General features: G+C 45.2%; 1 protein-coding gene across 5 annotated transcripts; it reads right to left on the bottom strand.

The window, feature by feature from the left end:
- Nucleotides 1-2,471: 2,471 nt before the first annotated feature.
- NIPAL3 (NIPA like domain containing 3) lies at nucleotides 2,472-27,980 on the bottom strand. 5 transcript variants are annotated; one of them, XM_030218326.1, is made up of 12 exons: nucleotides 27,878-27,980; nucleotides 23,892-24,213; nucleotides 17,898-17,966; nucleotides 17,629-17,800; nucleotides 15,265-15,324; nucleotides 14,050-14,195; nucleotides 12,212-12,308; nucleotides 9,542-9,677; nucleotides 6,770-6,858; nucleotides 6,135-6,198; nucleotides 4,311-4,405; nucleotides 2,472-3,837 (listed from the first exon to the last, which is right to left on the bottom strand). In XM_030218326.1, the coding sequence occupies exons 2-12, from the start codon at nucleotides 24,081-24,083 to the stop codon at nucleotides 3,641-3,643; spliced, it is 1,317 nt and encodes a 438-aa protein (XP_030074186.1). In that variant the 5' UTR covers nucleotides 24,084-24,213; nucleotides 27,878-27,980; the 3' UTR covers nucleotides 2,472-3,640. The 5 variants fall into 5 exon arrangements, with proteins under 5 accessions (XP_030074186.1, XP_030074191.1, XP_030074189.1 ...); XM_030218331.1 differs by having other exon boundaries at nucleotides 14,050-14,171; nucleotides 27,843-27,979; XM_030218329.1 differs by having other exon boundaries at nucleotides 27,850-27,978.
- Between the last annotated feature and the right edge of the window lie 19 nt (nucleotides 27,981-27,999).

Consider the following 27,999-nt stretch of genomic DNA (forward strand, 5'->3'; position numbering starts at 1 on the left):
ACCTAACCATGCTTTAATCAGGAACCCAACGATATTCTCCAAATCATTCTAGACATTAACTGTTGCTACATTTTAAACTAAACACCAAGGGGGAAATCTATATAAGTCGACCAAAGTTAGGTGTCGGGCTGATGTGGAATGACCGTTATAGAATACTATTTTAACGTGCATTTGTGTGTCGAACTTTGGGAGTCAGCATTTACACCTACCAAAGGCTGGTATAAATGTTTGCGCTCAACTAAAGGTAGTTAAGTGCAGAAATATCGGAATTCTGTAACTCCACGCCTAAATCCTGGGAACACACCTGACCAGCCCCATGCCCCTCCCCCTTTGAAGTAGCACACGAGATAAATTAGGCATGCAGGTTATAGGAATAGGGGCAGATCTGCATGTAACAACTGCCAATTAACGCTTGTTAATGCCAATACTCACCACCTATTTAGCTAATTAGTTTATGCACAGATCCAAGGCAGTTAGCTTGGCAGAGTTTAAAAAGGGGTTGGACGGTTTCCTAAAGGACAAGTCCATAGACCGCTACTAAATGGACTTGGGAAAAATCCAGAATTTCGGGAATAACTTGTATAAAATGTTTGTACGTTTGGGTAGCTTGCCAGGTGCCCTTGACCTGGATTGGCCGCTGTCAGGGACAGGTTGCTGGGCTCAATGGACATTTGGTCTTTTCCCAGTATGGCATTACTACATAGTAACATAACATAGTAGATGACGGCAGAAAAAGACCTGCACGGTCCATCTAGTCTGCCCAACAAGATAAACTCATATGTGCTACTTCTTGTGTATACCTTACCTTGATTTGTATCTGCCATTTTCAGGGCACAGACCGTAGAAGTCTTGCCCAGAACTAGCCCCACCACCAGCCCCGCCTCCCAATCTCGGCTAAGCTTCTGAGGATCCATTCCTAGATTATGTAAATAATTACACACCCAACTTTGGGTGACCTATACAGAATCCGGTGGCAAACAAGGCTGTAGAATTCACCATGAGACAAAATACAAATCTGTGTCTTGCTATTTATCTTTCAAAAACTTCCAGAATAAAAAGAGTGACCTGGTACAGTACAGGCAGGCCAAAAGACGAACCTCGGCAGATGTTGCTTAATCACACTTTCTCCTGTTTGTGCTGCTTTCTGGTACAGGTTCTTGCTGTTTGCTGTGCCTGCGTCTGGTACAGTACAGAACAGGAGATGTGTAGGGTCAGAAACAGGCACTCAGCAAGCAGTCTACTGCAACCGAATGGGCCCCAGGCTAAGTGCATCAGAAAACTGACTGCAGATAAGGGCTACCCTTAAAATCAGAACTTCCACACCTCCCCCCCCCCCCCCCCCCCCCCCCAATTCTCTTTCAGGAGAAATTAATTTAGTAAGGTTTCACAGCATAAGCTTTTCAGCAAAGTGCACTTAGGAAGAATGATATAAAGCTATTTGTCATCTACTATGTTATGTCATTTGGATATAGTGGCTTGTCAGAAACTTGCCCTTCTCTGCCCGGCTAAAAGCATGAGTGAGCTTCCATGGTGCATGACTGAACTTGTAGCTGGGGTGGGGAGGAGGGGAGGGAGCGGCAGGGGGTATGTGCTTCTGTGCTCCCAGGGTCAGTGACATATTAGGGGAAAACAGCTCATATTTGATGCAGAGACATTCCAAGGAAAAGGAAATGGGACTTATATACCGCCTTTCTGTGGTTTTGCCAACTATATTGAAAGCAGTTTTCATATTATATACAGGTACTTATTTTGTACCTGGGACAATGGCAGATTAAGTGACTTTACCAGAGTCACAAGGAGCTGCAGTGGGAATTGAACCCAGTTCCCCAGTATCAGAGTCTGCTGCACTAACTACTCCTCCAGGCGGGGCTGGTGTTTGGGAGGCGGGGATAGTGCTGGGCAGACTTATACGGTCTGTGCCAGAGCCGGTGGTGGGAGGCGGGGCTGGTGGTTGGGAGGCGGGGATAGTGCTGGGCAGACTTATACAGTCTGTGCCAGAGCTGGTGGTGGGAGGCGGGGATAGTGCTGGGCAGACTTATACGGTCTGTGCCAGAGCTGGTGGTGGGAGGCGGGGCTGGTGGTTGGGAGGCGGGGATAGTGCTGGGCAGACTTATACGGTCTGTGCCCTGAACACAGGTACAAATCAAAGTAGGGTATACACAAAAAGTAGCACATATGAGTTATCTTGATGGGCAGACTGGATGGACCGTGCAGGTCTTTTTCTGCCATCATCTACTATGTTACTATGTCATGCAGACTACATTCATGTGGATTATTAAAAATTAGCCCCATAGGAAAATTAGGCTGCCTCTGTTGATGAGTGATTTTAATACCTAGAATATGTTTACTGTCTTAACGTGCAGGAAGTCTCCTGTTCTTAGCACTGGTCACACTATTTTCAAGGATGCCTTCATGTCCACAAGAATTTTGTTGTGTCCATATTCTGAACTGTATAAAAAATATGAGCGTCAGAAATTCATGAGTGGGTTCTTTATTTCAGATTGCACTGATTTTCTAATGGCCGAGGTATACACACAGGGGGGAGAGGAGTACTTTTTCTCCTTAAAGCAGAATGAAAATACATTGCAACGTGAAAAGCTTTCCATTACACGGTGTCTCTGGTGCCAAGCCACATTATTGCTCCGGTGAAACAGATCGATTAACTGAGCTGAAACAAAGCACCAGGAAATAAAGACATGCTTACGTCCCATTTACAGTTCTAGAACTCCTAAACTAGAAAGTAATTAAGAGGAAAAAAAAGGTTTCCTCATCCATTTCATTTATAAACTGCAGGCCAGAAGCTAAAACTGATGAGAGGAACACACTGATCGGGTACTGTTTTTTTTGTAATTGGCTCACACAGAATATACAAACTTTATGTTAGTAGTAGAGGGAAGCAGCATGTGAGTTGTATCAGATCAATACTGTATTAGATTTATAGATAAAGGAAAGCATTTTAAAGCTTTGTTATACCCAAGGCTCTGGGAAACATGGCCTGAAGCTGCCTTTGATCATTTTGAGCCAAGCTGGACTGTAATAAAACCTGAGGACGGAAATGCTGCAGGTCCCAAAAAAGCTTCAGGTAAAAGTGGAGTCCGGATATCCAGAGCCCCCAATTCTGTGCTGCACATAAAGGTGCCTTTAACTGTGATATATACAACCGGTGGCATTACCAAGAGAAGGCCTCTCATATGTAACAAGGTAGAATTAGACAAGTTAAACCATAATTCTTTAGATATTTAAAACAAAAAACCAAGCTCCTTAGCTAGCTGAATACACATTGACAAGATTAATCCAGACCACAGCTATCTGGAGCTTGGAATAAATGGATACCAAGTCTAGTACTGTTCCCCCTTCAGGGGCCTGTGACACAGGAAAGCACCAGAATGGAATAAGTAATCCATGCGTGGGGAGAAGGGCTGCTCCTGGTTCAGCTCCGGGCAAGGGGCCTTGCTTAGATGTGGGCTTAAATCCTGGGACTCGCTGTTTGAAGAGACAGTCCAGAGTTCGGTATAACACAAAGCGCTCCTTCATTTTAAATATCTGTGAAACATTTTCCTTAACTTTCGTCAACGTAACAGGCAGGAGAGGAGTGGCAAACGGTACAATAAAAATAAATAATCCCTGTGGAGTGCTAGTCTCATTCTCTCTTATTGTGGTCCGGGATGTCGTAGGAGGCACTGGGGGCCCACTGGGGGCCGTGCTCTTCCTGGGTCACTGGCAGCGTGGCAGGAGCGTATATTTCAGAGAGATTGTCATTACTTTGTAATGCTCCGTAGGAGAAAGAGCCCAGCTCAGGCTGGATCCCGCTCCCTTTATCGTGCAGGTTGTGCAGACCTAGGGCATAAGATTATCACGACATGTATGAGCCACTGTGCATTCATAAGCATTTCTCAAGTCTGCATGCAACCTGCTGAGCCTCACAACAAAAAAAACCCGCCAAGCTTGTATTCGATCATGTGACAATATTAAGAAGAAATGAGAATAAGGAATACTGAGCTGGCTCAGACACTCCTGCACATCATGTGAGGTCTGTTATCATCTGAGCTTCATCGTGTGATAAAAACCTTATGCTCTTAACAGCTCTGCCCATCCTTACTAACTATTGTGCTGTACAATCCCTTCCTCTCCCTTAGAGATCCACTGTGCTGGTTTCCCATGGTATCTGAATTCATGGGAAAGTTAACACCCCCCCCCCCCCCCCCCCCGCACAGAGATGAGACAGTCAACTAGACCACACAATGGAAGCTATGTCATGCTAATCTATATCCATGTCTAAAGGCATCATTATAAAAGCTTTTTGGAGTTACCTGGCATAGAACTTATTGAAACGTAAGGCTCAAAGGCTCTCAACTTCTTTTTGTTTCTTGTGATCAGGAAGACTCCCAAAAACGCAATGAGACACCTAATAATGAAATAAAATATTGCCAACAACTGACAAGTAAAAACACTTAGAAAATGGAGGTAGATAAGACCATAAGCCCTATCTAGTCTGCCAATCCATGCAGTCTATTCCCTCTATCACGCCCTTAGAGATCCTACGTACTTGTCCCCAAGCTCTCTTGAATTCAGATACTGTTTTCGTTTCCTCCACCAGGAGACCGTTCCACTAATTCGCCACCCTTTCCGTGAGGATGTATCCTATATAATAAAAACGCACCTCCAACGTTCTGAAGCCGAGAAAGTGAAACCTTCAAGCCTTGAAGCATTCCTGCAATGTTCCAGAACTATGTGTCGTCAATTGAGGAGATGGAGCCTTACAGAGCACACGTAGGCTTCAAGGCTTCACTTTCTCACACACACACACACACACTCACTCTCTGTCTCTCGCATACACTCTCTCTCTCTGACACACACACACTCTGTCTCTCTCTCATTCTCTCTCACAGACACACTCTCTCTCAAACATACACACTCCGGGGAAAGGGGGGATGGCGCCAAGAACTCAGAGGGGAGGAGAGGGAAGGAGGGGGTCATGGAACTCGGAGCCCCACACACACTCACTTCTCTGTCTCTCACATACACTATCTCTCTCTCACACACACATACACTCTCTCTTGGACACAAACACCATCTCTCACACAAACATACACACTCCGAGGAAAACCTTGCTAGCGCCCGTTTCATTTGTGTCAGAAACGGGCCTGTTTTACTAGTTGCCTTAGATTACTCCCCTTTCACCTTCACCATGTCCTCTCATTCCAGAGCTTCCTTTCAAATGGAGACTCACCTCCTGTGCATTAATGCCATGTAGGTATTTAAAGGTCTCTAGGGGGTATCCGACCTCGGTCCTCGAGGGCCGCAATTCAACTGGGTTTTCAGGATTTCCCCAATGAATATGCATGAGGTCGATCTGCATGCACTGCCTCTGCTGTATGCAAATAGATCTCTCATGCATATTCATTGTGGAACTCCTGAAAACCTGACCTGGCAAGAACCAAGGTTGGACACCCTCGCGTCATATCTCCCCTCTCCCAACTTTCTTCCAAAGTATACATATTGAGATTTTTAAGTCTGTCCCCATAAGCTTTATGACAAAGACCACTGACTCATTTTAGTAGCCACCCTCTGGATGGACTCCATCTTTTTTATATCTTTTTTTTTTTTTTTTTTTTTGAAGGTGTGGTCTGCAGAATTGTACACAGTATTCTAAATGAGGTCTCGCCAGAGTCTTATACAGCTCCATCTCTGCCCCGCCCAAAATTTCTTCCACAAGTTGCCTTGTTCACTCAGTCTACTAGGTTTTGTGAGTCCCACACAGCCCAGAACCACATTATGAGAGGTGCCCGTATATGAAAGAGGGAGAACACAGCTGGAACTTAATCAGCAAGGTGATCTGTGCGGCAGCCTTCAGTAATTAAATCTGAGCACATTGAGAGAAAAAAAAAAAGTCACGAGTCTAATGCAGGGGGAATGGATCTAGCCTCAGGTTTTCAGGATTAACACACTGAATATGCATGAGATACATTTGCATAGACTGGAGATCCATGGTATGCAACATCTGTGTCATACATGTTCACTGTGGTAATCCTGAAAACCTGACTGGTTAGGTAAGCCTCCAGGAGAGTTGAGACGCATCGACGTCTAATATAAATCTGAACAACAAATAGCAGAAAAGATTTTTTTTCTCTCACCCAAGCAAAAACAAACATATGTGGAGAACGTCTGCACCTCGAAAGTCCAAGTAAAACGTTGCCCCTGATTGATGAGAAAAAAAAAGTTAAACAAGAGTTTAAGTCCTTGAATTTGTAACTTCTCTTCCACGCTTAACTGAGAAAGGTCACATCAGACAAGATCAATGTCCCACCCTCCTGGAGTTTCCCTTTGAAAATCCAGGGCTGGCAGGGGATGGGAACATAAAAAGTACCTGCAGATTTGCATGCAGGGTCTGCTGGATGGCAAAGTCATGCAGGAATTTCAGAGCAAAATCCAGTAGGTAGTTCACCTCCCTGATCCCACAGCTCTATCTAACTTCTTCACGGAACTGTGCAGCTAGGTTTAGTTGCTCAGGCGAGGACAATTTTCAGCTGGGAGGTGGGTGGGATTTATCCAAGTAATTGTTTATTATTACCTGGGCAAATTCCTTAGAACACGGCCATTCCCAATTTCATGTCTACAGCTGGTAGGAAAATTGTTTGAGCAGTCAACTCTTACTAATTTAGCAGAGCCACAGAATAATTACAATGCTTCTCTCCCATAAGAACTACTACTACAGATTGCACATAATCATACAGGAAATGATGTAATTAGATAACTCCACAAGTATTACCTGCTGTGATAGCCATTGTGGTAGACAGGATGTAATTGATACTAGCAATCAACGATGAATCATACAGCTGTGAGGCCTGACTCAAAAACCTTCCAAAACAAAGAAACAAGAAAAAAGGATTATTCTGAAGAATACATACTACTGCTCTCTGAAACCCAACAGTAATATTAATTCCTTATTTGTGTACTACTACTGGACACGTACAATGCTGTACAGTGCTGGTAAGTATTCAGATGTGTCCCTGCCCCAAAAAGCACAGTGGAAGAGTAGCCTAATGGTTAGTGCAGTGGGCTGAGAACCTGGGGAACTGGGTTCAATTCCCACTGCAGCTCTCTGAGACTCTGAGCAAGTCACTTTTTTTTTTTTTTTGTTACATTTGTACCCCACGCTTTCCCACTCATGGCAGGCTCAATGCGGCTTACATGGGGCAATGGAGGGTTAAGTGACTTGCCCAGAGTCACAAGGAGCTGCCTGTGCCTGAAGTGGGAATCCAACTCAGTTCCTCAGGACCAAAGTCCGCCACCCTAACCACTAGGCCACTCCTCCACAATAATTCTACATGGAATGTTGCTACTAGAAGTCAGCCCTTGCAGATCACCACCAATGTGGCCGCGCAGGCTTCTGCGAGTCTGACGTCCTGCAGGACGTCAGACTCACACAAACAGAAGCCTGCGCAGCCTTCTACATGGAATGTTGCTAGTGGAATAGCAACATTCCATCTAGAATCTCCAGTAGTAGCAACATTCCATGTAGAATCTCCAATAGTATCTATTTTATTTTTCTTACATTTGTACCCTGCGCTTTCCCACTCATGGCAGGCTCAATGCGGCGGGCAATGGAGGGTTAAGTGACTTGCCCAGAGTCACAAGGAGCTGCCTGTGCCTGAAGTGGGAATCCAACTCAGTTCCTCAGGACCAAAGTCCACCACCCTAACCACTAGGCCACTCCTCCACTCCACTTAACCCTCCACTGCCCTAGGTACAGACTGTAAGCCACAGAAAGGCAGCGATCCTTTACCTTAGCCTAAGTCTAAGCGGGTACCTGAAGAAAATAGGAGATCGTGACTTACCCCAGCTCACAAAAAAGTGACAATTGTGTAGGATGCTGTGAAGGGACCACCTATTCTAGGACTGCATCTGGGTGCTCAAATTCCATTATAGAATATTTGCATAATCTGGGATGGGCACACCTTACATTTAGGCACCCAACTATAGACCTAATGTAACCACAGGCGCCTAAATGCAGCGAGGGCTCGCGTATCTTACTGAATTCTGCAAGGTACGGTGGGTAACCTGGAGGCCCCTCCCATGGCACTTAGGGCATTAATACACAGAAGTACCGCTTTCCCCAGCACTTATGCAAGCAATGCGCACCCCGTTAGAGAATTACCTTTAGAGGGCAGAAACCAAGAACTGAACCTTGCTTTCTCTGGTTCTCAACCCAGTCCTTGGGACACAGCAAGCCAATCTCTCATATGCACATTCGTTGCGGATATGGTTACCATATTTTGTCCCCCAAAAGGGAGGATACATGCCCTGCCCCCACCCGCCCCACCCACTTTCACGCCCTCGCTCCGCCCCTGTCACACACCCCGTCACCCCCCCTCCCCTTACTACTGCCCTGGTGGTCTAGTGACCTCTTCGGGGCAGGAAAGAGCGCCGATTCAAAATGGCTGCCGAGAGTTGAAGTCTCGCGAGGTCACTTCAACTCTCGGCAGCCATTTTGAATCGGCGCCGAGATCAGCAACAGGAAGGAAGCATGCAGGGCAGCACTCCGGGCAGGAAAGAGGGGGCTCTTTCCTGCCCCGAAGACGGAAGAGGTCACTAGACCACCAGGGCAGTAGTAAGTAAGGGGACGGGAGGCTAGCAACCTGCCCGTTTGTCCAGAAATCCGGACAAACGGGCAGATTGGCAAAACCCGCCCGGTTGCCCGGACATGTCCTCAAAAAGAGAAGATGACCGGGTAAATCCGGACATATGGTAACCCTAGTTGCGGATATTCTGAAAACCTGATTGGCTGGGTGTGTCCCAAGGACTGGGTTGAGAACCACTGACCTAACCACTAGGCCGCTCCCTCTACCTACAGCTGCTACACAACTCTCCGATTTATTCGTCAACACAATAAGGGAATAATTCTCTACAGGCTGCCACGATGATGCGTGCTAAGCACGAATTCTACATCGGCAACTACTTGCGTAATTGTCGCGCAAGTCCGCAGTTATGCGCATAACCTTAGGTGCGAGCACTTTAGCTAGCTCAATGGCTGGTGTAAATGCGCATAGGTACCAGGCACGCCCCCGACCTGCTCACTGTCTTCCCAGATCTACACGTCTTGCAGCTGCACGTTGCGGATTATGCATGCTTCATTTCCAGGATACCGACTAAGGGCACTTATGCACGCAACTGCAAATTTAACACCAATTATAGGCAGTTATTGGTCATAAATGCAAATTAGCAGCTAATTAAGCAATACAGTTACGTGTGTAACTGACACTTATTCTATAACTGGAACGTGCAAAATTTTTTGAATTAGGGGGGTAGATGACAGCAGAAAGACCAAATTGGTCCATCCATTATGCACCATTGCAACTCCTCTTGGTTGGTAGATTTGTGCACGAACAGGGGTCAGTGAAAGAGCAGGTGAGTTGGTTGCACCACTGCTCTCCCCAGGATCAGAGGGACACATTCCTTTTCCTCTCCGCTTTGGTCCTTCCTACTCTTGTGCAGAACCTCTGGGAGCGTGAATCTCAAAGGCAAGACTGTATGAACTCACTCTGCCTGGAAAATAGCTGTTGCCACCATGGACACAAGCATGACGTAGAAGATAGGGTAGCTTAACTGGATGTTTCCTTCAATAGAGACGAGGATCATTCCAGCCACCGCTTTCACCGTCACAGCAGTCATGGACCCTGGGAAGAATGAAGGGGGAAGGAGGTCCAGCATTATAAAGCTCACACACACACAGCAATAATGTTTTACACTTGGCTTTTCCCATTACCCGGCACTGATGATGCTTGGGTGTATTTTTTGGTTTTTAGGATTCAGCATAGTGTTTTTTTTTCTACCATCAGGTGAGCTAACACACATTTCAAACATATACAAAATACAGTGACAATCTTGTGTGTGGCTGCGTTTAAAAAAAATAAATACACGGAAGCACCAAAAAGTGAGAATCATGAAGTGGAACAAAAGACCCCAGACACTCCCATAGCTGTATCAGAAACTATGCTTTAAGGGGCCGATGCACAAAGGGAAAACAGCAGCCGGGGGTGAACTTACCAATTCTTAAACAGCAACCGATGCACAAAGGGAATCGCGTGCAAATGAGATGCACAGAAATTCTGCAAGGGAAAGTGCCTAGTCTCTCGGCGACAGTCCATGTTCTGTGCATGCCCAGGGCTGCTGAGAGACTGGGCCGGGCCTGGGGCAAGGCCACTCCCCCCTTCACTCGCCCCCCTCCGTCCGCCACCGGGCCGGGCCCCCTGCATTGAAATCACAGCGCCTCTCACTTCCGTGTGAAAGCGCTGCAGGCAGCAGGGCAGCAGATCGCCTCCCTTCGGCCCTCCTTCCCTTCCTGTGTCCCGCCCTCGTCTGATGTAATTTCCGCAAGGGCGGGACAGAAGGAGGGAAGGAGGTCCGAAGGGAGGTGATCTGCTGCCTGCAGCGCTTTCACACGGAGGTGAGCGATGCTGTGATTTCAAAGCAGGGGGCCCGGCCTGGTGGCAGACGGTCGACGACGGAGGGCGGGTGGGACTGCGGTGCTGGGCCCGGGGAATTTTGTCCCCCCTGCCCCCCCCCCCCTCTCGGCGGCTATGTGCATGCCCAGGACTTGCTGCTGCACGCTCTGCTGGTGGGCTTAGATCCTGCTTGTGCCTGACACCTGGGGTTCACTTTCTGCCTCCGCCTACAGGATCCTGAGTTGTGTTTCCAGCTTCATTCAGCAGCTGATAATTCTTCTATGTGGGCTGCCCCCAAACTTTTTCACCCTTCCTACATTAGGTTGCATCTGGTGACAGTTGCATAACTGCACAACATGGGTTTTGATCCAAGGCATCATCTTAACAAAGATTTACTCATTTCTACTGTTGAATGCAGGGCTTTTTTCCCCCCAGAGTCTCTCCAACAAGGGGAAGAGAAAAGAAACCCCCTTGGAAAAGGGGTAGGTAGAGAGATTGGGTCACAAAAGGACAGCTTCAGATCTGCCAGAAAAATTAGCACATTAAAAAGGTAGGCACTCCTTTCTGTGCATTGCGTGGAATGCTCATTTTAATACCAATGAGCTTTTTGTAATACATTTGCATAGGGTTATCAGTAGCTGTTACGGTGAATGGTAAAAGGGACGCAGAACCCCTTTGTGCATTAAATGCGAAACAGCGTGTGCTTTAGACCGGGTACAACCAGTGTAAAGCAAAACGTTGCAAGCATGGTAAACTTTGTGCACTGACCCCTAAATGCACCTGGATAATCCAACAATTCACGTCCAGAAGGGAATCTTTATGGTGATCAAGAAACCCTATAACTTAAAAAGAGTACGAATCACTTTTCTGACCAGGTCTTAACTTACTTAGGGTTCCAACTCCTAGCATCAATCACCTCTGGAAATGATGGACTTGCCGGTAAGATCCTTATTGGTTGTGTAACACAGTAAGTCACTTGCTAAAATTGAGAAGGCTTCGCTGCAACTCCTCCTTGTGGGTAGATTCGTGCCCCTCCCCAGTCCACGCCCCCTTGAAGTTCCATGCTATGAATTTTGTGCGCACATTTCACAGAATACGGACTAAAGTCAGTTGTGTGCGCAATGCCAATTAAATACTACATATTGCCAATTATTGCTTGTTAATATCAAATAGCTCATTATTACGTTATTCCCCAAATTCTATATACAGCGCCTTAATTTCTGTGCAGAAATCAAAGCGTATTCTACAACGATGCGCGTAACTTAATTGGTAAACTAGCTAATCGGCGCATTCAATTGGATATTCACAAGCAATTATCAGCACTAATTGGCATAATGATTTACGCGTACAATGCATTAAGCGCATTCTGTAACGTGGTGCATGTAAATTCCAAGCGCACAGTTGAAAAGGGGGCGTGGTTATGGGCGTTTCTAAAATCCATGCGGACTATTATAGAATACACCCGCTCTGTGCCTAATATAGGCATCGGGGTTTACGCCAAGTAAAACACAGCCTAAATGGACGCGGCCAAATTTGGTCACGTGGCGAGGCACTCGGCGTTATTCTATATGCCGCGTAGAAAGTTAAACTTATGTAGGCGTACTTTAGAGAATACACCTAGGCGTATTTTTTTTTTTTTACTGTGCAGATTTTTCAGGCACTACCTCTATGCGCACAACTGACCTTATGCTATAACTCGTGTGCATGAACTTTGTGTGTCAAGGGTAAAGCTGGTCCGTCTCCAAAAAGGATATACAGTAACTCACCCAAGACTGCGACCAGCAGTAAAATGACGACAACATAGTTTACTCTTTTCTCCTTATAAAAATAAAGCAGGAAACAGAAGACGATGATCTCCACGAGCTATCAGGAGGCAGATGCAAAAAGAGAGAAGGCAGAAGCTCAGATCAGAGAACGCTCCATCAACATTTCTTTCACGCTCTGAATATGCACGTTCAATGTTAAAGCAAAAGACCAGAGCTGAAATCGTAGCCTGTGCAGCGTGTTTTATACAGGTGAAAAATCAGACTTCCTGTTTTAGGGGAGGGGGGTCTCTAGAGAATTAAATATAAAATTGCTTAGAGGGGCACAAGAAGAGGAAAACATAACGACTCTTCACTGGAGTCTTTTCTGTCTTGTTTCAAAGATTAAGCCAAGAGGCTCTCCACTAGATGTGGCCTCAGCTTGCCTGATTAGGGAATTTAATGGATCGGCTGCTCCATTTTTATATTCTATGGTCTCTGCCTCTTTAAAGGAGGGCCTTTTCCCTATTAAAGAGACTGACTTCTCCCAAGCTGAATAGGGTTGTTCAGAGGCTGATGGGCCGAGTGCTTTTAGAGCGATCTCCCAATTGTGTTTTATAAGCAAAATCATGGAGGTGGTTGCGGCAATCCATTTAGCTGTTTTGGAAGATAATTCTCTCCGGGGAGGGGGGGGGGGGGGGGGGGGCGTCACAGCGGCCACAGTACCAAGTCTGCTGCTTTCAGCTTAATGATCTTTCCCAGTATTTAGATATGGGCTTGGCTCGTGTACCTACATTTTTGGATCTGAAAGTTGCATTCAACAATATACTCTTAAGACCAGCCCCAAGCTGATGGTGTCCAGGGTAAAGCCTTGGATTGATGGAGGGGAGGTTTCGGGTATTACGAGGCTCTAACGGAACCATGCTAAGATGGTAAAGCTTAAGATCCACAGACCCCAAATTAAATTCTTACATCCTGAGATTAAGAGTGAGGAGTGGCCTAGTGGTTAGGGTGGTGGACTTTGGTCCTGGGGAACTGAGTTCGATTCCCACTTCAGGCACAGGCAGCTCCTTGTGACTCTGGGCAAGTCACTTAACCCTCCATTGCTCCATGTAAGCCGCATTGAGCCTGCCATGAGTGGGAAAGCGCAGGGTACAAATGTAACAAAAAAAAAAAAAAAGTTAGGGGAATCACATATTATGTCCCAAAGAGGAAGCGAAATTCTTGGGAATTTGGTTGGATTCTTTTCAGAAGCAAATTAGTGTTACCATTCAATCTTGCTTTTTCCCCACTTATGAATATTCAGAACATGTGTCCTTATTTAGGACAAATCTGAATCGCTCACAATACAAAACTGGATTATTTTAAATTTACTATACGCTGGCCTTCCCAAGGTACAGCTGCAACACCTTCAACAGGTAAAACCAGTTCTTGCATTGCTGCACTGGCTTCCTGTTTACCAAGGTGTTGAATTTAAACTATTGTTTTGGATTTTTAAGATGGTTTGGTGGAAGTCCCTCTGTATCCCATGTACAGATTTTCAATGCTGGCAGTTCCCCCATGTTACCAAATTGTCAAGATTTACCTCTTATCCTTTTGAAAAGGCAAACCAGATTTTGGTAAGATTTCAGAGCTGGAAGCGTTAATGTGTGGGTGACCTATTCCAGATTTGAAAGCTCACAAGCGGGTCTGTTTTTTTTCAGCTACTCAAAATGAATATTTACGAGCTATATTATATAACTACTGGATAGAAATAGAATATGATTAACGTGTATGGAGAACGAGGCCCGTCTGTGATTCTTGAGAATCAGTCAGCCACAGGCTCACAAATTATGGTTGAATGAATCAAGTGAGAACCTTACCATATATAAAAGAAACGTCCAGCTCACTAAATGCCTGATGATATTTTCTCCCGTCATCTTCTCGTGACTGTTAGGACCAAATGTTATCAGCACATAGGTCCCGATGATTGCCAAAGCACAACCTATAAAGGATAAAATGTACCGTCCTTGGTGGGTAGGAAAATCAAAGAAGAAAAACAGAAATGCCGTGAGTGGGTTAGTAAATGTGCAGATGATAATAATGTGGTTACAGTCACATAGTGAGTGATGGCAGATAAGTATTAGTGACCTATCCAGTGGCTGCCAAGTTGTCTTCTTCTGAGGTTTTCTACTACTTTTGGGCAGATGAGCAAGCACCCAGGACATAAACCAGGGTCCCTAAACCTGTCATGATATCCACAATGAATATGGCATGAGACAGATTTGCATACTGAGGCAGTGTATGGAAATCGATCTCCAAGGACAGGTTTGGGAATCACCAATATACAAGCAATTCCCACATGTCTTTCACCTGATCTCTCCAAATCATGCTCAATGCCACTCCATGCAGATTACTCCCATTTCTCATGCCTTCATGAAAATCTGGCATGGTCATACCTTGGCTATTTGTAAGGACTGTTAAACTGCTGCTCCATGCAAGTTATCCCAGTATTATTAGGGAGCTAGCCACAGTCATGCTGCACATATTTCCCCAGCTCTTTTGAAATCCCCATGCAATTTTAGCCCCGATTTTCTGCCCCCCTGGTTTATATTCTTCCCTCAATGGTCCTCTACAGTCTCAGGAATCACTTAACCCTCTCCTTCCATGTTATCCCTCATCTGTCTGTTCTAATCATGCTTAAACAGTTATCAGTGGGATACCCCTCTGTCCCGGATATCCACAAGCTTGTAAGCTCTTTGGGCAGGGACTTACCACACCAAAGTCTCACTATTGTAAAGTGATACAAACATCCAACGGTGCTACACATCCGATAAGTAGTAGTAATCATTACAGCTTGCTCCTGGGCATGCAGTGGGTGGTGGGGGTGAGATCTGAACAAGGTCTGGTAGACGTGGTTTGTCCCCACACCGATTATTAACGATACACCAATTTAGCACAAGCTCCCCCCTCCCCCCACTGAAACATCAGTGTGGATTACACATAGTATCTCTTTGGGTTGTAAGGAGAACAGACAGGTAGCAATATTTATAGTGTAAAGCGATGTCCAATTTATCCATAGCAGGTGATATACTTACTCAAAAAATCCTTTGGTTTCCATTTTTCTTTAATAAATATGATTCCTATGATTGCACTAGCTGTAAAAAAAACAAAACAAAACCCAGAGACTAGAATGAGAATGGCACCGTCTAAACCGAGGGTACAAAATCCTATGGGAATTTACCGATTCTTTACAAAACAAGTCTCATCCACCTGCTATTTTATGTTCCATGAGGTTACGGTGCCTGAAACGCCTCCTACCTTATTAACATCCTCACTACCAATAGTGAACTCGTACTCTTTAAGTCTGAGGAAACTTGTGCTACAACTCCCAAATGGAAATAAATGACAATGGCCCCCTGCAGTGCCGTAGCGACGGCTAATGACACCCGGGGCGGGTTGCTGCTGCGCACACCCCCCCCCCCCCCGGGTGCAGCACGGCGCGACCCCCCCCCCCTCCGGACCGCATTCTTACCTGCAGGAGGGCCGATCCGCCTCAAGTGCACGTCACTCGGAGCTGCTTCGGCCCCGCTGGTTCCCTGCTCTCTCTACCCCGGAACAGGAAGTAACCTGTTCCGGGGCAGAGGAAGCAAGGAACCAGCGGGGCCGGCACCCCCCTCCCGAGCACGTGCACCCGGGGCGGACCCCCCCCCCCCTCTTCCTACGCCACTGGCCCCCTGCTAACTTGGTCCTTCCTGAGGTTTCGTACTTTATGGTATCTTTGTTTTAAAAAAAGTCCTCTATTTATACATTTACTAAGATTTTCACATACTGCCAGTTTTGTCGTTCTTCCTCCATCATGGGCTAGAAACAGATGTGCTCAGGCAAGCAAATTCATACTAAAAAAAGATTGGATATAATTCATGCCTTTTCAGTAGTAGATCCAGGTGAGATAAGTATCAGATACCAGTGCTATTTTTCTGTCCCTAGAGGGCTGACAATCTAAGTTTGTACCTGAGGCAATGAAGGGTTAATGAGATCACAAGGGGTTTATCAGTGGAATCTGAACCCCAGCTTCTCTGGTTCTCTGCTCACTGCTGTAAGCCTGAGGGTAAGCCTGAGGCGACTCCTCCACTCCAAAAAGCAAGTCAACCACTAGATCCACAGCTGGAAAGAAGTTTCGTTACCTGCATTTCTCCTAAACTTGCAGCCTGGTTGGTCAACTAAAAAGAGGTAAATATCTTAACACATAAGTACAGTTGCCAGTTTTTTAACCCTGAGGATTAACTGAATTCAGCGAGTACTGCACTATAGCAGCAGCCAGAGGGAGCATGACTTGCCAAGAAGACATATGCATTTTAAGAGGTTGCCGAAGGGGAGACAGCAAAATGGTGACCAGCGATTGTGTTTTCTTACTGTTCTATTATGAGGGATTCCATAATTGAGCCTGGATAACCCTTGCATATCAGTATCCTGAATTTCTTTCCAACAGGAGAAATCAATCCTATAAATGGCAAGTGACCGACTCACCTGCAAATGCGCAGTAGAGACTTCTCTCTCTGTCCCGCCCCCGCGTCAAGACGTGATGACGGGGGGAGGGGGCGGGACAGAGAGGGAAACTGCGCGGAAGGGGAGGGAGGGAACCACTGATGTCGCTACAGCTCCCCCCCCAAGGTAGCTGCTACCACCCTCCCCCCCTACACCCGGCCCGGGCCCTCTCTTCGTTATTCAACTTACAGCAGTGCCGAAACAGCAGCAAGCAGCTCAGCTTCAGCTCCCGTCGGCCTTCCTTCCCTGCCTGTGCCCCGCCCTCGCCGATGTGACATCACACGACAGCGAGGCACAGGCAGTGAAGGAAGGCCAACGGGAGCTGCTGCTTGCTGCTGTTTTGGCGCTGCTGTAAGTTGAATAACGAAGAGAGGGCCCGGGCTGGGTGAAGGGGGGGCGGGGGCGACTACCTTGGGGGGGGGGGGGGCCTTGGAGCTGGGAGGGCTGGACTGAAGGGGGCCTTCCAGCTGGCTGGGAAGAAGGCACGGGGGGGGGGGGGGGGGCCCTTACAGTTGTGAGGGAATGGGGCCCTTACAGTTGTGAGGGAGAGTAGGGGGCCTTGCAGCTGGGAAGGGGGGAGGACTGGAGCCTTGGAGCTGGGAGGGAGGGACAGAGGGGGCCTTGGAACTGGCAGGGAAGGAGGATGGCAGGGGGCCTTGCAACTGCAACGGGAGGGGGGCCTTGGGAAAAAAAACATTCCAATACGCGCCCGTTTTAACGGGCTTAACGGCTAGTTAATATATAAATCGTGCCATCTGGTTTACTGTAAAGGCTTGTAAGGGTCCCAAGTAATAACTTCAGATTCTCATACAGCTCATTATATGTTGTCTACATAGATCGGCCACTTTTTTTTAACAGTAATGCCTGCCCAGGTGAACAAGCAGAATTGTTTTTCATAAATGTAACATACTTACCTATAACAGATACGGCACTGAGAGGCACTATTAGTGAGAGGGGAGCAAAGGCATAGGAGGAAAAAACTCCCAGCTCCCCCAGGAGCAGCAGAAGCAGGCCACACCACCAGATTTTGGTCTTGAAGTATGAACGAGTGTCTTTGGAACCGGCCAACTGGATATGGCTGTACTTCTAGGTATAGAAAAATAACGATGGAAGGAAATTTGGAAAAACTTTGGCAGCAAAAGGCTGGAAAAAAATAAAAAAGCGAAGAGGATATGGGACATACCTGCACGTTGAGCGCAATACTGATAATCAAGTGCCCAAATATGGCAAGCAATGCACCAATCAGGTTATCCTAGACAGAAAAAAAAATTGCTCCAAATTATTTATTTAACACATTTATACCCCACATTTTTCCACTAGTGTAGAAATATGTGGTCACTTGCTCTCCGTGAAATACAGGCCAATGGCTCAGGCTAAGAGCTAGGCCTGTAAAAAGTCAAAGATCATCTCTGACACAGATACATTTCACTGCAGCAAATGCTGAAATGAGGTAATTGGGAGCAGATAGAGGGAGGGGGAATCTGCTCTATCAACAATGGTGAGACTGGCACCAGCAAGAAGACATGGGGGTCAGGTGCAAGTAGGGGGGCTGAAGGGAGGAGTGGCCTAGTAGCAACAGTGGAGGAGTGGCCTAGTAGTTAGGGTGGTGGACTTTGGTCCTGGGGAACTGAGGAACTGAGTTCAATTCCCACTTCAGGCACTTGTGACTCTGGGCAAGTCACTTAACTCTCCATTGCCCCATGTAAGCCGCATTGAGCTTGCCATGAGTGGGAAAGTGCGGGGTACAAATGTAACAAAAAAAAATAGATACTATTGGAGATTCTACATGGAATGTTGCTACTGTTGGAGATTCTACATGGAATGTTGCTACTATTGAGATTCTGTTGCTACTATTGGAGATTCTACATGGAATGTTGCTACTGTTGGAGATTCTACATGGAATGTTGCTACTATTGAGATTCTGTTGCTACTATTGGAGATTCTACATGGAATGTTGCTACTATTGGAGATTTTGCTATTCCACTAGCAACATTCCATGTAGAAGGCTGCGCAGGCTTCTGTTTCTGTGAGTCTGACGTCCTGCACGTACGTGCAGGACGTCAGACTCACAGAAGCAGAAGCCTGCGCGGCCACATTGGTGATCTGCAAGGGCCGACTTCTACATGGAATGTTGCTAGTGGAATAGCAACATTCCATGTAGAATCTCAAATAGTAGCAACAGTGGAGGAGTGGCCTAGTGGTTAGGGTGGCAGACTTTGGTCCTGTGGAACTGAGTTCGATTCCCACTTCAGGCACAGGCAGCTCCTTGTGACTCTGGGCAAGTCACTTAACCCTCCATTGCCCCATGTAAGCCGCATTGAGCCTGCCATGAGTGGGAAAGTGCGGGTTACAAATGTAACACAAAAAAAAAAAAAAAAAAAAACTAATGCCAAGTGAAGTCATTAATTCAGAGATGCTGACATTAACATCATTTGTTGATACTTAGAACTTGGAAACATCGTTATCAACTGATAAGGGCCAAAAGAGTTCTGGTGAGAAAGTTAGTTAGGGTCCATAGGAATGAACAGAGCCAGAAGGGTATTAAAAAGGGCAGTCTGAAGGGTATCAGGGCAGAAGGCTGGAGAGAGAGAGAGAGGACAGACTGCACCTGCTGTGTGTCATGAAGCGCTGCTCCATCGTGTACCAGATATGAATGCCTGATTGCCTGTACCACCCTGGGTGAGACGCTTAATAAATCTATACTCCTGTATCCACTGACTCCCGGGTTTCTTTCTAATTATGGAGCTTGCTACTGCCCAGACTGTGTAAAGCAGTCATGAGCAAACACAAGGTCAGAGTAATTAAGTATTTTAAGGGAACATGCAATCCTTTTCAGGGTAGAAGAAATCCTATTGCTTCCCCTGCCCAAACCGTTAATACTATGGCCCTATAGCTTCCGCAGTCCCTATTATATACACTAGTTGCAGGCTCAATGTGGCTTACAAAATAACATGGGTAGGCTACAGTTCAGTATAATATCATTAAACAATGTCATGGTAAAAAATTAATCATAAACGTATCGTCTAAGACAACAAAGATAATAAAAGATAATGGAAAAAACATTAGGGTCCATAAATTTTGCTGAACAGATAAGAAAGAAACTAAGTAACGTCTGGATGGCCAAACGAGCGGCAAATACCAGAAAGGAAATTAAACCACATACAGCGGAGAGCAGGAATTCTTCTCAGCTACCTCCTGATGAAACAATGAAATTAAGATGCCCGACTCCTTACATTCTCTTTTCCACCACTAACCACACCTTCCTACTGGTAACTTTACCATCCCAGGTGGTATTGGTACAGTGATTTCTGCCCACCCCATTGTAAATTAAAACCTCAGTAAATCCACCTGTTAAATGACCTGCTAGGATCCCTTCCTAAAAAGAGTATCTTCAAAGCTTGATGTACAGTACTTAAGTTCCATTTGTAAACTTAATTTGGTGTATTGCGAAGTTTAACATTAAATGCAAGATACAGCAGTGTTTAAGATCTTGGGAAGAAAATCGGATGATGGAGAAGTCTGCAAGAACATTTCTGGATTTCTACTTCCAAGCTGGAAGTTTTGTTGGAGACTCATAAAACTCTTAAGTTGACATTTAAAAAAAAGCAGTTGGTTATTGACAAAAACCACAAGAATAGCCATACTGGGTCAGACCAAAGGTCCACGAAGCCCAGTATCCTGTTTCCAACAGTGGCCAATTCAGGTCACAAGTACCTGGCAGGTGTCCAAAAAGTAGTAAGTATCTATGCTTATTTCCTCCAGGGATAAACAAACAGTGGTTTTCCTCAGCATTTTATGGACTTTTACTCCAGGAACTTGTCCAAATCTACCTATGTTAACTGCTTTTACCACATCTTCTGGCAATTAATTTTCAGAGCTTGACTATGCACTTGGTTAAAAAAAAAAAAATTCTCCTATTGTTTTAGATGTACTACTTAGTAGCCTCATGGTGTGTCTAACCTTAGTCTCTATCCTTTTGAAAGAGTAAACAATCAATCTGCATTTACCTGTTCCAACCTACTCATTGCAGACTCAAGAAAAATGTCAGGAAGTATATTTTTCACAGAGAGTGGTGGATGCTTGGAATGCCCTCCTGCGGGAGGTGGTGGAGATGAAAACGGTAACGGAATTCAAAAATGCGTGGGATAAACATAAAGGAATCCTGTTCAGAAGGAAGGGATCCTCAGGAGCTTAGCCGAGATTGGGTGGCAAGAGCCGGTAGTGGGAGGCGGGAATAGTGCTGGGCAAACTTATACGGTCTGCGCCAGAGCCGGTGGTGGGAGGCGGGACAGACTTATATGGTCTGTGCCCTGAAAAAGACAGGTACAAATCAAGGTAAGGTATACACAAAAAAATGGCACATGTGAGTTTATCTTGTTGGACAGACTGGGTGGACCGTGCAGGTCTTTTTCTGCCGTCATCTACTATGTTACTGTGTTACTCCTTGGGGTTCTACATGGAATGTTGCTACCAATTGGGATTCCGGAATCTTGTAACTCTTTAGGATTCCAGAATCTTCAGAACTTTTAGTACAAGAACAGTGCTGGGCAGACTTCTACGGTCTGTGCCCTGAGAAAGGCAAGGACAAATCAAACTCGGGTATAAAGTATCACATACCATGTAAAATGAGTTTATCTTGTTGGGCAGACTGGATGGGCCGTTCAGGTCTTTATCTGCTGTCATTTACTATGTTACTGTGTTACTCTTTGGGGTTCTACATGGGACGTTGCTACTAATTGGGATTCCGGAATCTTGTCACTCTTTAGGATTCCAGAATCTTCAGAACTTTTAGTACAAGAACAGTGCTGGGCAGACTTCTACGGTCTATGCCCTGATCGTGACTGAATAGATATGGATGGACTTGAGTGTAAATGTTAAGGGGCTTCGACGTTCGCTTCAGAACTTAGTACAAGAAGAGTGCTGGGCAGGCTTCTACGGTCTGTGCCCTGAGAATGACAAGGACAAATCATACTCGGGTATAAAGTATCACATACCATGTAAAATGAGTTTATCTTGTCGGGCAGACTGGATGGACCATAAGGTCTTTATCTGCCGTCATTTACTGTTGCTCCTTGGGGTTCTACATGGAATGTTGCTACTAATTGGGATTCCAGAATGTTGTAACTCTTTAGAATTGCAGAACCTTCAGAACTTTTAATACAAGAACAGTGCTGGGCAGACTTATACGGTCTGTGCCCTGTCTTTTCTCCAAGCTGAACAGCTCTAACTTTAGCCTTTCCTCATTAGGGAGTACATCATTCCATCCACTTAATCATTCTTGTTACCCCTCTCCGTACCTTTACTAATTCTTCTAAATCTTTTCTCAAGATGTAGAGACCAGAATTGCACACAATACTCAAGGTGCTGTCTCACCAAGGAGCAATAATGAGGTATTATGGCAGTTTATTTTTTTTTAATTCTCTATTCCTTTCCTAATAATGCCTAACATTGTTAGATTTTTTGGCAGCTGCAGCCCACTGTGCAGAGGATTTCAACACACTGTCCACGATAATGCCTAGAACCCACTCCTGGGTGGTGACCCCTAATGTGGAACCTAGCATCATGTGACTCCTAACCATGACTCTCTTACTCAACACCCTCACTTATCACCCCTACCACTGCAATTTCCCCACCCCTAGCTTTTCCCCACCCCTAGCTGTCTGTTCGTCTGTCCAATTTAGATTGTAAGCTCTGTTGAGCAGGGACTGTCTTTTTCATGTTAATTTGTACAGCGCTGCATAAGTCTAGTAGCGCTATAGAAATGTTTAATAGTAGTAGTAGTACTATAACTTGGGCTACTCTTCTTTATGCACATCATTTTGCATTTGTCCACATTACATTTCACCTGCCATTTGGATGCGCAGTTTTGCAAAGGTCCTCCTGCAATTTCTTAAAATCCAGATGCGATTTAACGCTTTAAAATAAATTTTGTGCCACCTGCAAATTTGATCACTTCATTCCATTTCCAGATCATTTATAAAACATGCCACCTTTAGAATACAAGTGTGCAATTCGGGAGACCGCACCTACAAAAAGATATAACCAGGATGGAGTCGGTCCAGAGGGCGGCTACAAAACCAGTCAGCGGTCTCCGTCATAAAACATATAGGGACAGGCTTATGAACCTCAACATGTATACGCTGGAAGAGAGGCGGGAGAGAGGGGATAGGATAGAGACGTTTAAATACTTCAGTGGCATTAATGTACAGGTGAGCCTTTTTCAAATGAAGGAACTCTGGAATGAGAGGGCATAGGATGAAGTTAAGAGAAAACAGGCTTAGGAGGAATCTAAGAAAACACTTTGGAATGGAAAGGGTGGTGGCTGCATGGAACGGCCTCTCGGTGGAGGTCGTGGAGACGAGGACTGTGTCAGAATTTAAGAAAGTGTGGGGCAGGCACATGGGATCTCTTAGGAAAAAGGAGTAGTTAGTGGTCTTTTCTGGAGATGGGAAGGCGGTAGAACTAGAGGACATGAAATGAGATTGAAGGGGGGCAGACTCAGGAAAGATATCGGGAAGTATTTTTTCACGGAGAGGGTGGTGGACGCTTGGAATGCCCTCCCGCGGGAGGTGGTGGAGATGAAAACGGTAACGGAGTTCAAACATGCGTGGGATATGCATAAAGGAATCCTGTGCAGAAGGAATGGATCCTCAGAAGCTTAGCTGAAATTGGGTGGCGGAGCAGGTGGGGGGAAGAGGGGTTGGTGGTTGGGAGGCTAGGATAGGGGAGGGCAGACTTATACTGTCTGTACCAGAGCCGGTGATGGGAGGCGGGACTGGTGGTTGGGAGGCGGGAAATACTGCTGGGCAGACTTATATGGTCTGTGCCCTGAAAAAGACAGGTACAAATTCAAGGTAAGGTATACACATACAAGTTTGTTTTGGGCAGACTGGATGGACCATGCAGGTCTTTTTCTGCCGTCATCTACTATGTTACTGAGGATGAGCAGACTGGATGGTTTCATTTGGCTCTTATCTGCCGTCATGTTTCTATGTTTGCTATTTGATTTTTTTTTTTTTCATATAAATCAAAAGGAAGTCAGAAGTCAGTGCATAGAGTGGGACAACACCAGGGCTGGCTTAGCCTATCCTGATGAACTGAAGCTACTGGGTAACCCCATCTAGTCGTTTCTCTGCTTCAGTCTCATGTATAATTCTTACTGTGCTATGCTATTTACCTTGTATGAGAACGCACTGTCCTGGGCAGGAACTGTGGTCGTGGTGAGCTGCTGCAGCTGCAGATCTGGGCCGTTTCTTCTCTCCATACTGGATGATACATGTATGTGCTTCAGCTCACACCCGGCCAAGTTCTTTGTAGCTTTTTCACTTTTTTTTGTCCAGAAGCTTAAGACTGACGAGCTGCTTCTCATGCCATGTTTCCTGTGTGTTTACACCACTTTTCCTCCATCCACTCATGGGTAATTACTAACTGGACACCAGAATCTGGTGATGTCGTTTACTCTATTCTTTTCACAGCAAATGCAAGTAGGTGCTTCCTCTCTAAGGAACGGAAAGAAAAAAAAAAAGTTATTAGGCAAATGCACATTTCTATTACTTAGAGAAAACCTCTTGTGTGTGCAACTGCTGCACCTCCAACCCACAGATAACGTAAACCTTGGTAAACTCTTAATAGTAGTGACGGAATAGTAAATTAAATCACTCTTTTTCTAACACAAAAGAGAGTGCCTTGCTTTTCTAAACATTTTTGTTATTTTGAATTGCTGATTTTTTTCCCCCTCATTTTATAACTTTGGTGCCTAACGTTAAATGCTAGTATTTTATAACTTCACACATGCAATCAGCACTTATGGGCATAAGTACGAGGCCCTATTCTAACCTAATCTAATGAGGCCATTTTTATTCCGCTTTACCAATCAGGTTCAAGGCATATCACAAGGTAGAAGAAAGCAAATCCAGAAACATACCCCCAAATTACAAATCGTGATGCTCGGTTACAGAATGGCCCTCGTGTTTTTAGCTGTTATTTTGAATATTGTTATGGCTTTTATTTTTATTATGACTTTGGCTTATGTTATGTTTGAGTCTGTTTAACTGTGGGAGTGTTGTTTTGATGATCCTGTAGGCTAAAAAGAACAAACAGCAGCTGTGCTTCACAATTATCTCAGTGCGAAGGTTCTTCAGTAAAAGTTAGAAACAGTACTGTAGCAAGAACAACCTACTCTGTACTTTGAAGTGAGATCTTCTCTTCTGCACTATCATTTCTTTTATCCACATGCAGCCAGCTCACTTTACTTCACTGGGTCACTACTCAGACTTGGCCCACTATATCTGCACAGAATAATAATAATAATAATTCCTTTACAGGCATTTACTTTGTAGTCACTCAAAAGATGATTTTCACATAATTCTAGTCAGTAACTAAGGAATTACCAGGTTATTTTAGCCTGGGGAAAATTGTACGCAGTACTGCACAAATACATTAAGAGACTGTCCCTGCTCAACAAAGCTTATAATCTATTCAAGAAAGACAAAAAAAGGAATTAAGGAGTTGCATTTATTATGGGAATGATGGGGCCATTAATCAGATGAATAAGGGGTTCAGCCTTCATAAAGTGGACTTTTAGCCTGGATTTCAAGAGGGCCTGAAACAAAGCACGATGTACAGACTCAGGAAGTTTATTTCAGATGTACAGTGCAGCAAGACAGAAGGTACCAAGACTGGAATTGGCAGTGGAGAAAAAGGGTACATATAAGAGTGATTTACTTGAAGGGAGTTCCAAGGGAGGGGGTATATGGAGAGAAAGATACACTGAGGAGCTGCAGAATGAATGCAGTGTAAGTAATTACAGGAGCGGAGTAGTAATTACAGTGTAAGTAATTACAGGAGTGTTAGTAGTTATAGGAGCAGAGGAGTAGCCTAGTGGTTAGTGCAGTGGACTTTGATCCTGGGGAACCGAGTTCAATTCCCACTGCAGCTCCTTGTGACTCTGGGCAAGTCACTTAACCCTCCATTGCCCCTGGTACAAAATAAGTACCTGAATATATGTAAACCGCTTTGAATGTAGCTGCAAAAACCTCAGAAAGGCGGTACATCAAGTCCTATTTCCCTTTCACTAATTAAGAGGAGCTAAACTGTATATGGAAACGGATAGGGAGACAAATGAAGTGACGAGAAGGTGGGTTACACGAGTATAGTTCCCCAGTCATAACCAGAGAGAAACCCTACGTAGATGGAGGTCCAAAAAGAAAGAAAGAAGGGTTGGACAATGGCAAATCCATAAGGAGCCAAAAGGGAGGACCTAAAAATAAAAATGAAGTTAATCGATAATACACTACAACTGAACAGACCAGACGCAGAGCTGTGCTTCAGTGAAGGTCACCTGCCTCAGAGGTCACAGAATTTTATGAAGTGCTGTGCTATCAGAACAGCTCTAAGTATAATTCCAAAGCTGAAGAAAATGCTGTCTTACTGAAGGTACCAAGGCTTCAAAACGAGGGAAAATAAAACATGTAGTGTTGTGACATGGGCAGAAGCCAAGTGGTGTAGCAGAATTTTGAACAGATTGAAGGGGAGAGAGATGGCTTAGTAGGCTTAAAAATGGTTTTAACAAATTGGAAGGATAACTCCTTTCTTAATTCTCACTTTTGGTGGCATTCTGTTTTACAGATCCACAAATTTGAGCTATCTTTAGCCCTCAAAGTTCGAAATTCCTTATATGTTGATAAAGGGTGGCTGCCTTTAACAACCTATCTTTCTTTAAGGTTTTTTCTTTGAATGCATTCACAAATTGCTTCCCCCCTACCTCCCTCCTTTTCCTCCCCTCTGTTACCTGCCCACTGATATTCTTTGATGCGATTACTTGATTATTTCTTGTAATTTGTATTTCCTACCCCTTGTTATTAAAATTTAATAAACAATTTCTAAAAATGAAAATAAGAAGTTGCAGTGATATTTGCGGAAAGTGACGAGAGGGTGGGTAAGGGTTTTGGCACTGTGCTCAGAAAGGAAGTACTTTGGTGATGTTATAGCAAAATACAGTCCCCCACCCCAAGCTCTCATTTACCATGATTGTATCTTGACTAGATAGTTAAGAGGTGGTCCCTTTTCCAGTGAACTACTTGTATCTACCTCCAGTGCCCTTAGAAAAAAACCCCCCAAAACAAATAATTACAACAGTTGAATCATTTCTCTTTAACAAGGCACACCACAAAGATCAACCAAAGTGAATATATACAGCTCCTCCACATACATACAGAACTGTGGAGGAGTGGCCTAGTGGTTAGGGTGGTGGACTTTGGTCCTGGGGAACTGAGGAACCGAGTTCCATTCCCGGCACAGGCAGCTCCTTGTGACTCTGGGCAAGTCACTTAATCCTCCATTGCCCCATGTAATCTGAGCCTGCCATGAGTGGGAAAGCGCAGGGTACAAATGTAACAAAAATAAAATAGATACTATTGGAGATTCTACATGGAATGTTGCTACTATTAGAGATTCTACATAGAATGTTGCTACTATTGGAGACTCTACATGGAATGTTGCTATTCAACTAGCAACATTCCATGTAGAAGGCTGCGCAGGCTTCTGTTTCTGTGAGTCTGACGTCCTGCGCGGCCATATTGGTGATCTACAAGGGCCGACTTCTACATGGAATGTTGCTAGTGGAATAGCAACATTCCATGTAGAATCTCAAATAGTAGCAACAGTGGAGGAGTGGCCTAGTGGTTAGGGTGGTGGACTTTGGTCCTGGGGAACTGAGGGACTGAGTTTGATTCCCACCTCAGGCACAGACAGCTCCTTGTGACTCTGGGCAAGTCACTTAACCCTCCATTGCCCCATGTAAGCCGCATTGAGCCTGCCACGAGTGGGAAAGCGCAGGGTACAAATGTAACAAAAATTTAAAAAAAATGTTGCCCAAGATCCTTCTATATGTCTACCTTCTAATATATTTCCACTACTCATGATGTATTGTAAGCCACATTGAGGAGGCAGGAAAATGTGGGACACAAATGCAATAAATAAATAAATTTCATCTGCAGGACAAGCACTTCCTGGTTCGTTTAGCAACTACAAGACTGAACTTCCGAAACGCATTAGAACTAACAGACACCCTAACCAGACTCTCAAGCACGAACCACCAGTCCCCTCTGCACCCCCTGCCTACACATACCTCGCACCTTTCGCCTCTTCTTTTTCACCACGTACCTCGCTCACCCAGCAGCAGCGAAGCAGGACCTCTTGCGTCTGTCACTTCCGCCATCCCAATACCCCCCGCCCACAAAAATCCGTCGCCGTTCAGGCACTGGAGGCTCCGGCAGGCTTCTGAA

The sequence above is a fragment of the Microcaecilia unicolor genome, chromosome 11 (assembly GCF_901765095.1).
Source record: "Microcaecilia unicolor chromosome 11, aMicUni1.1, whole genome shotgun sequence".
In the NCBI taxonomy this organism is placed as follows: domain Eukaryota; kingdom Metazoa; phylum Chordata; class Amphibia; order Gymnophiona; family Siphonopidae; genus Microcaecilia; species Microcaecilia unicolor.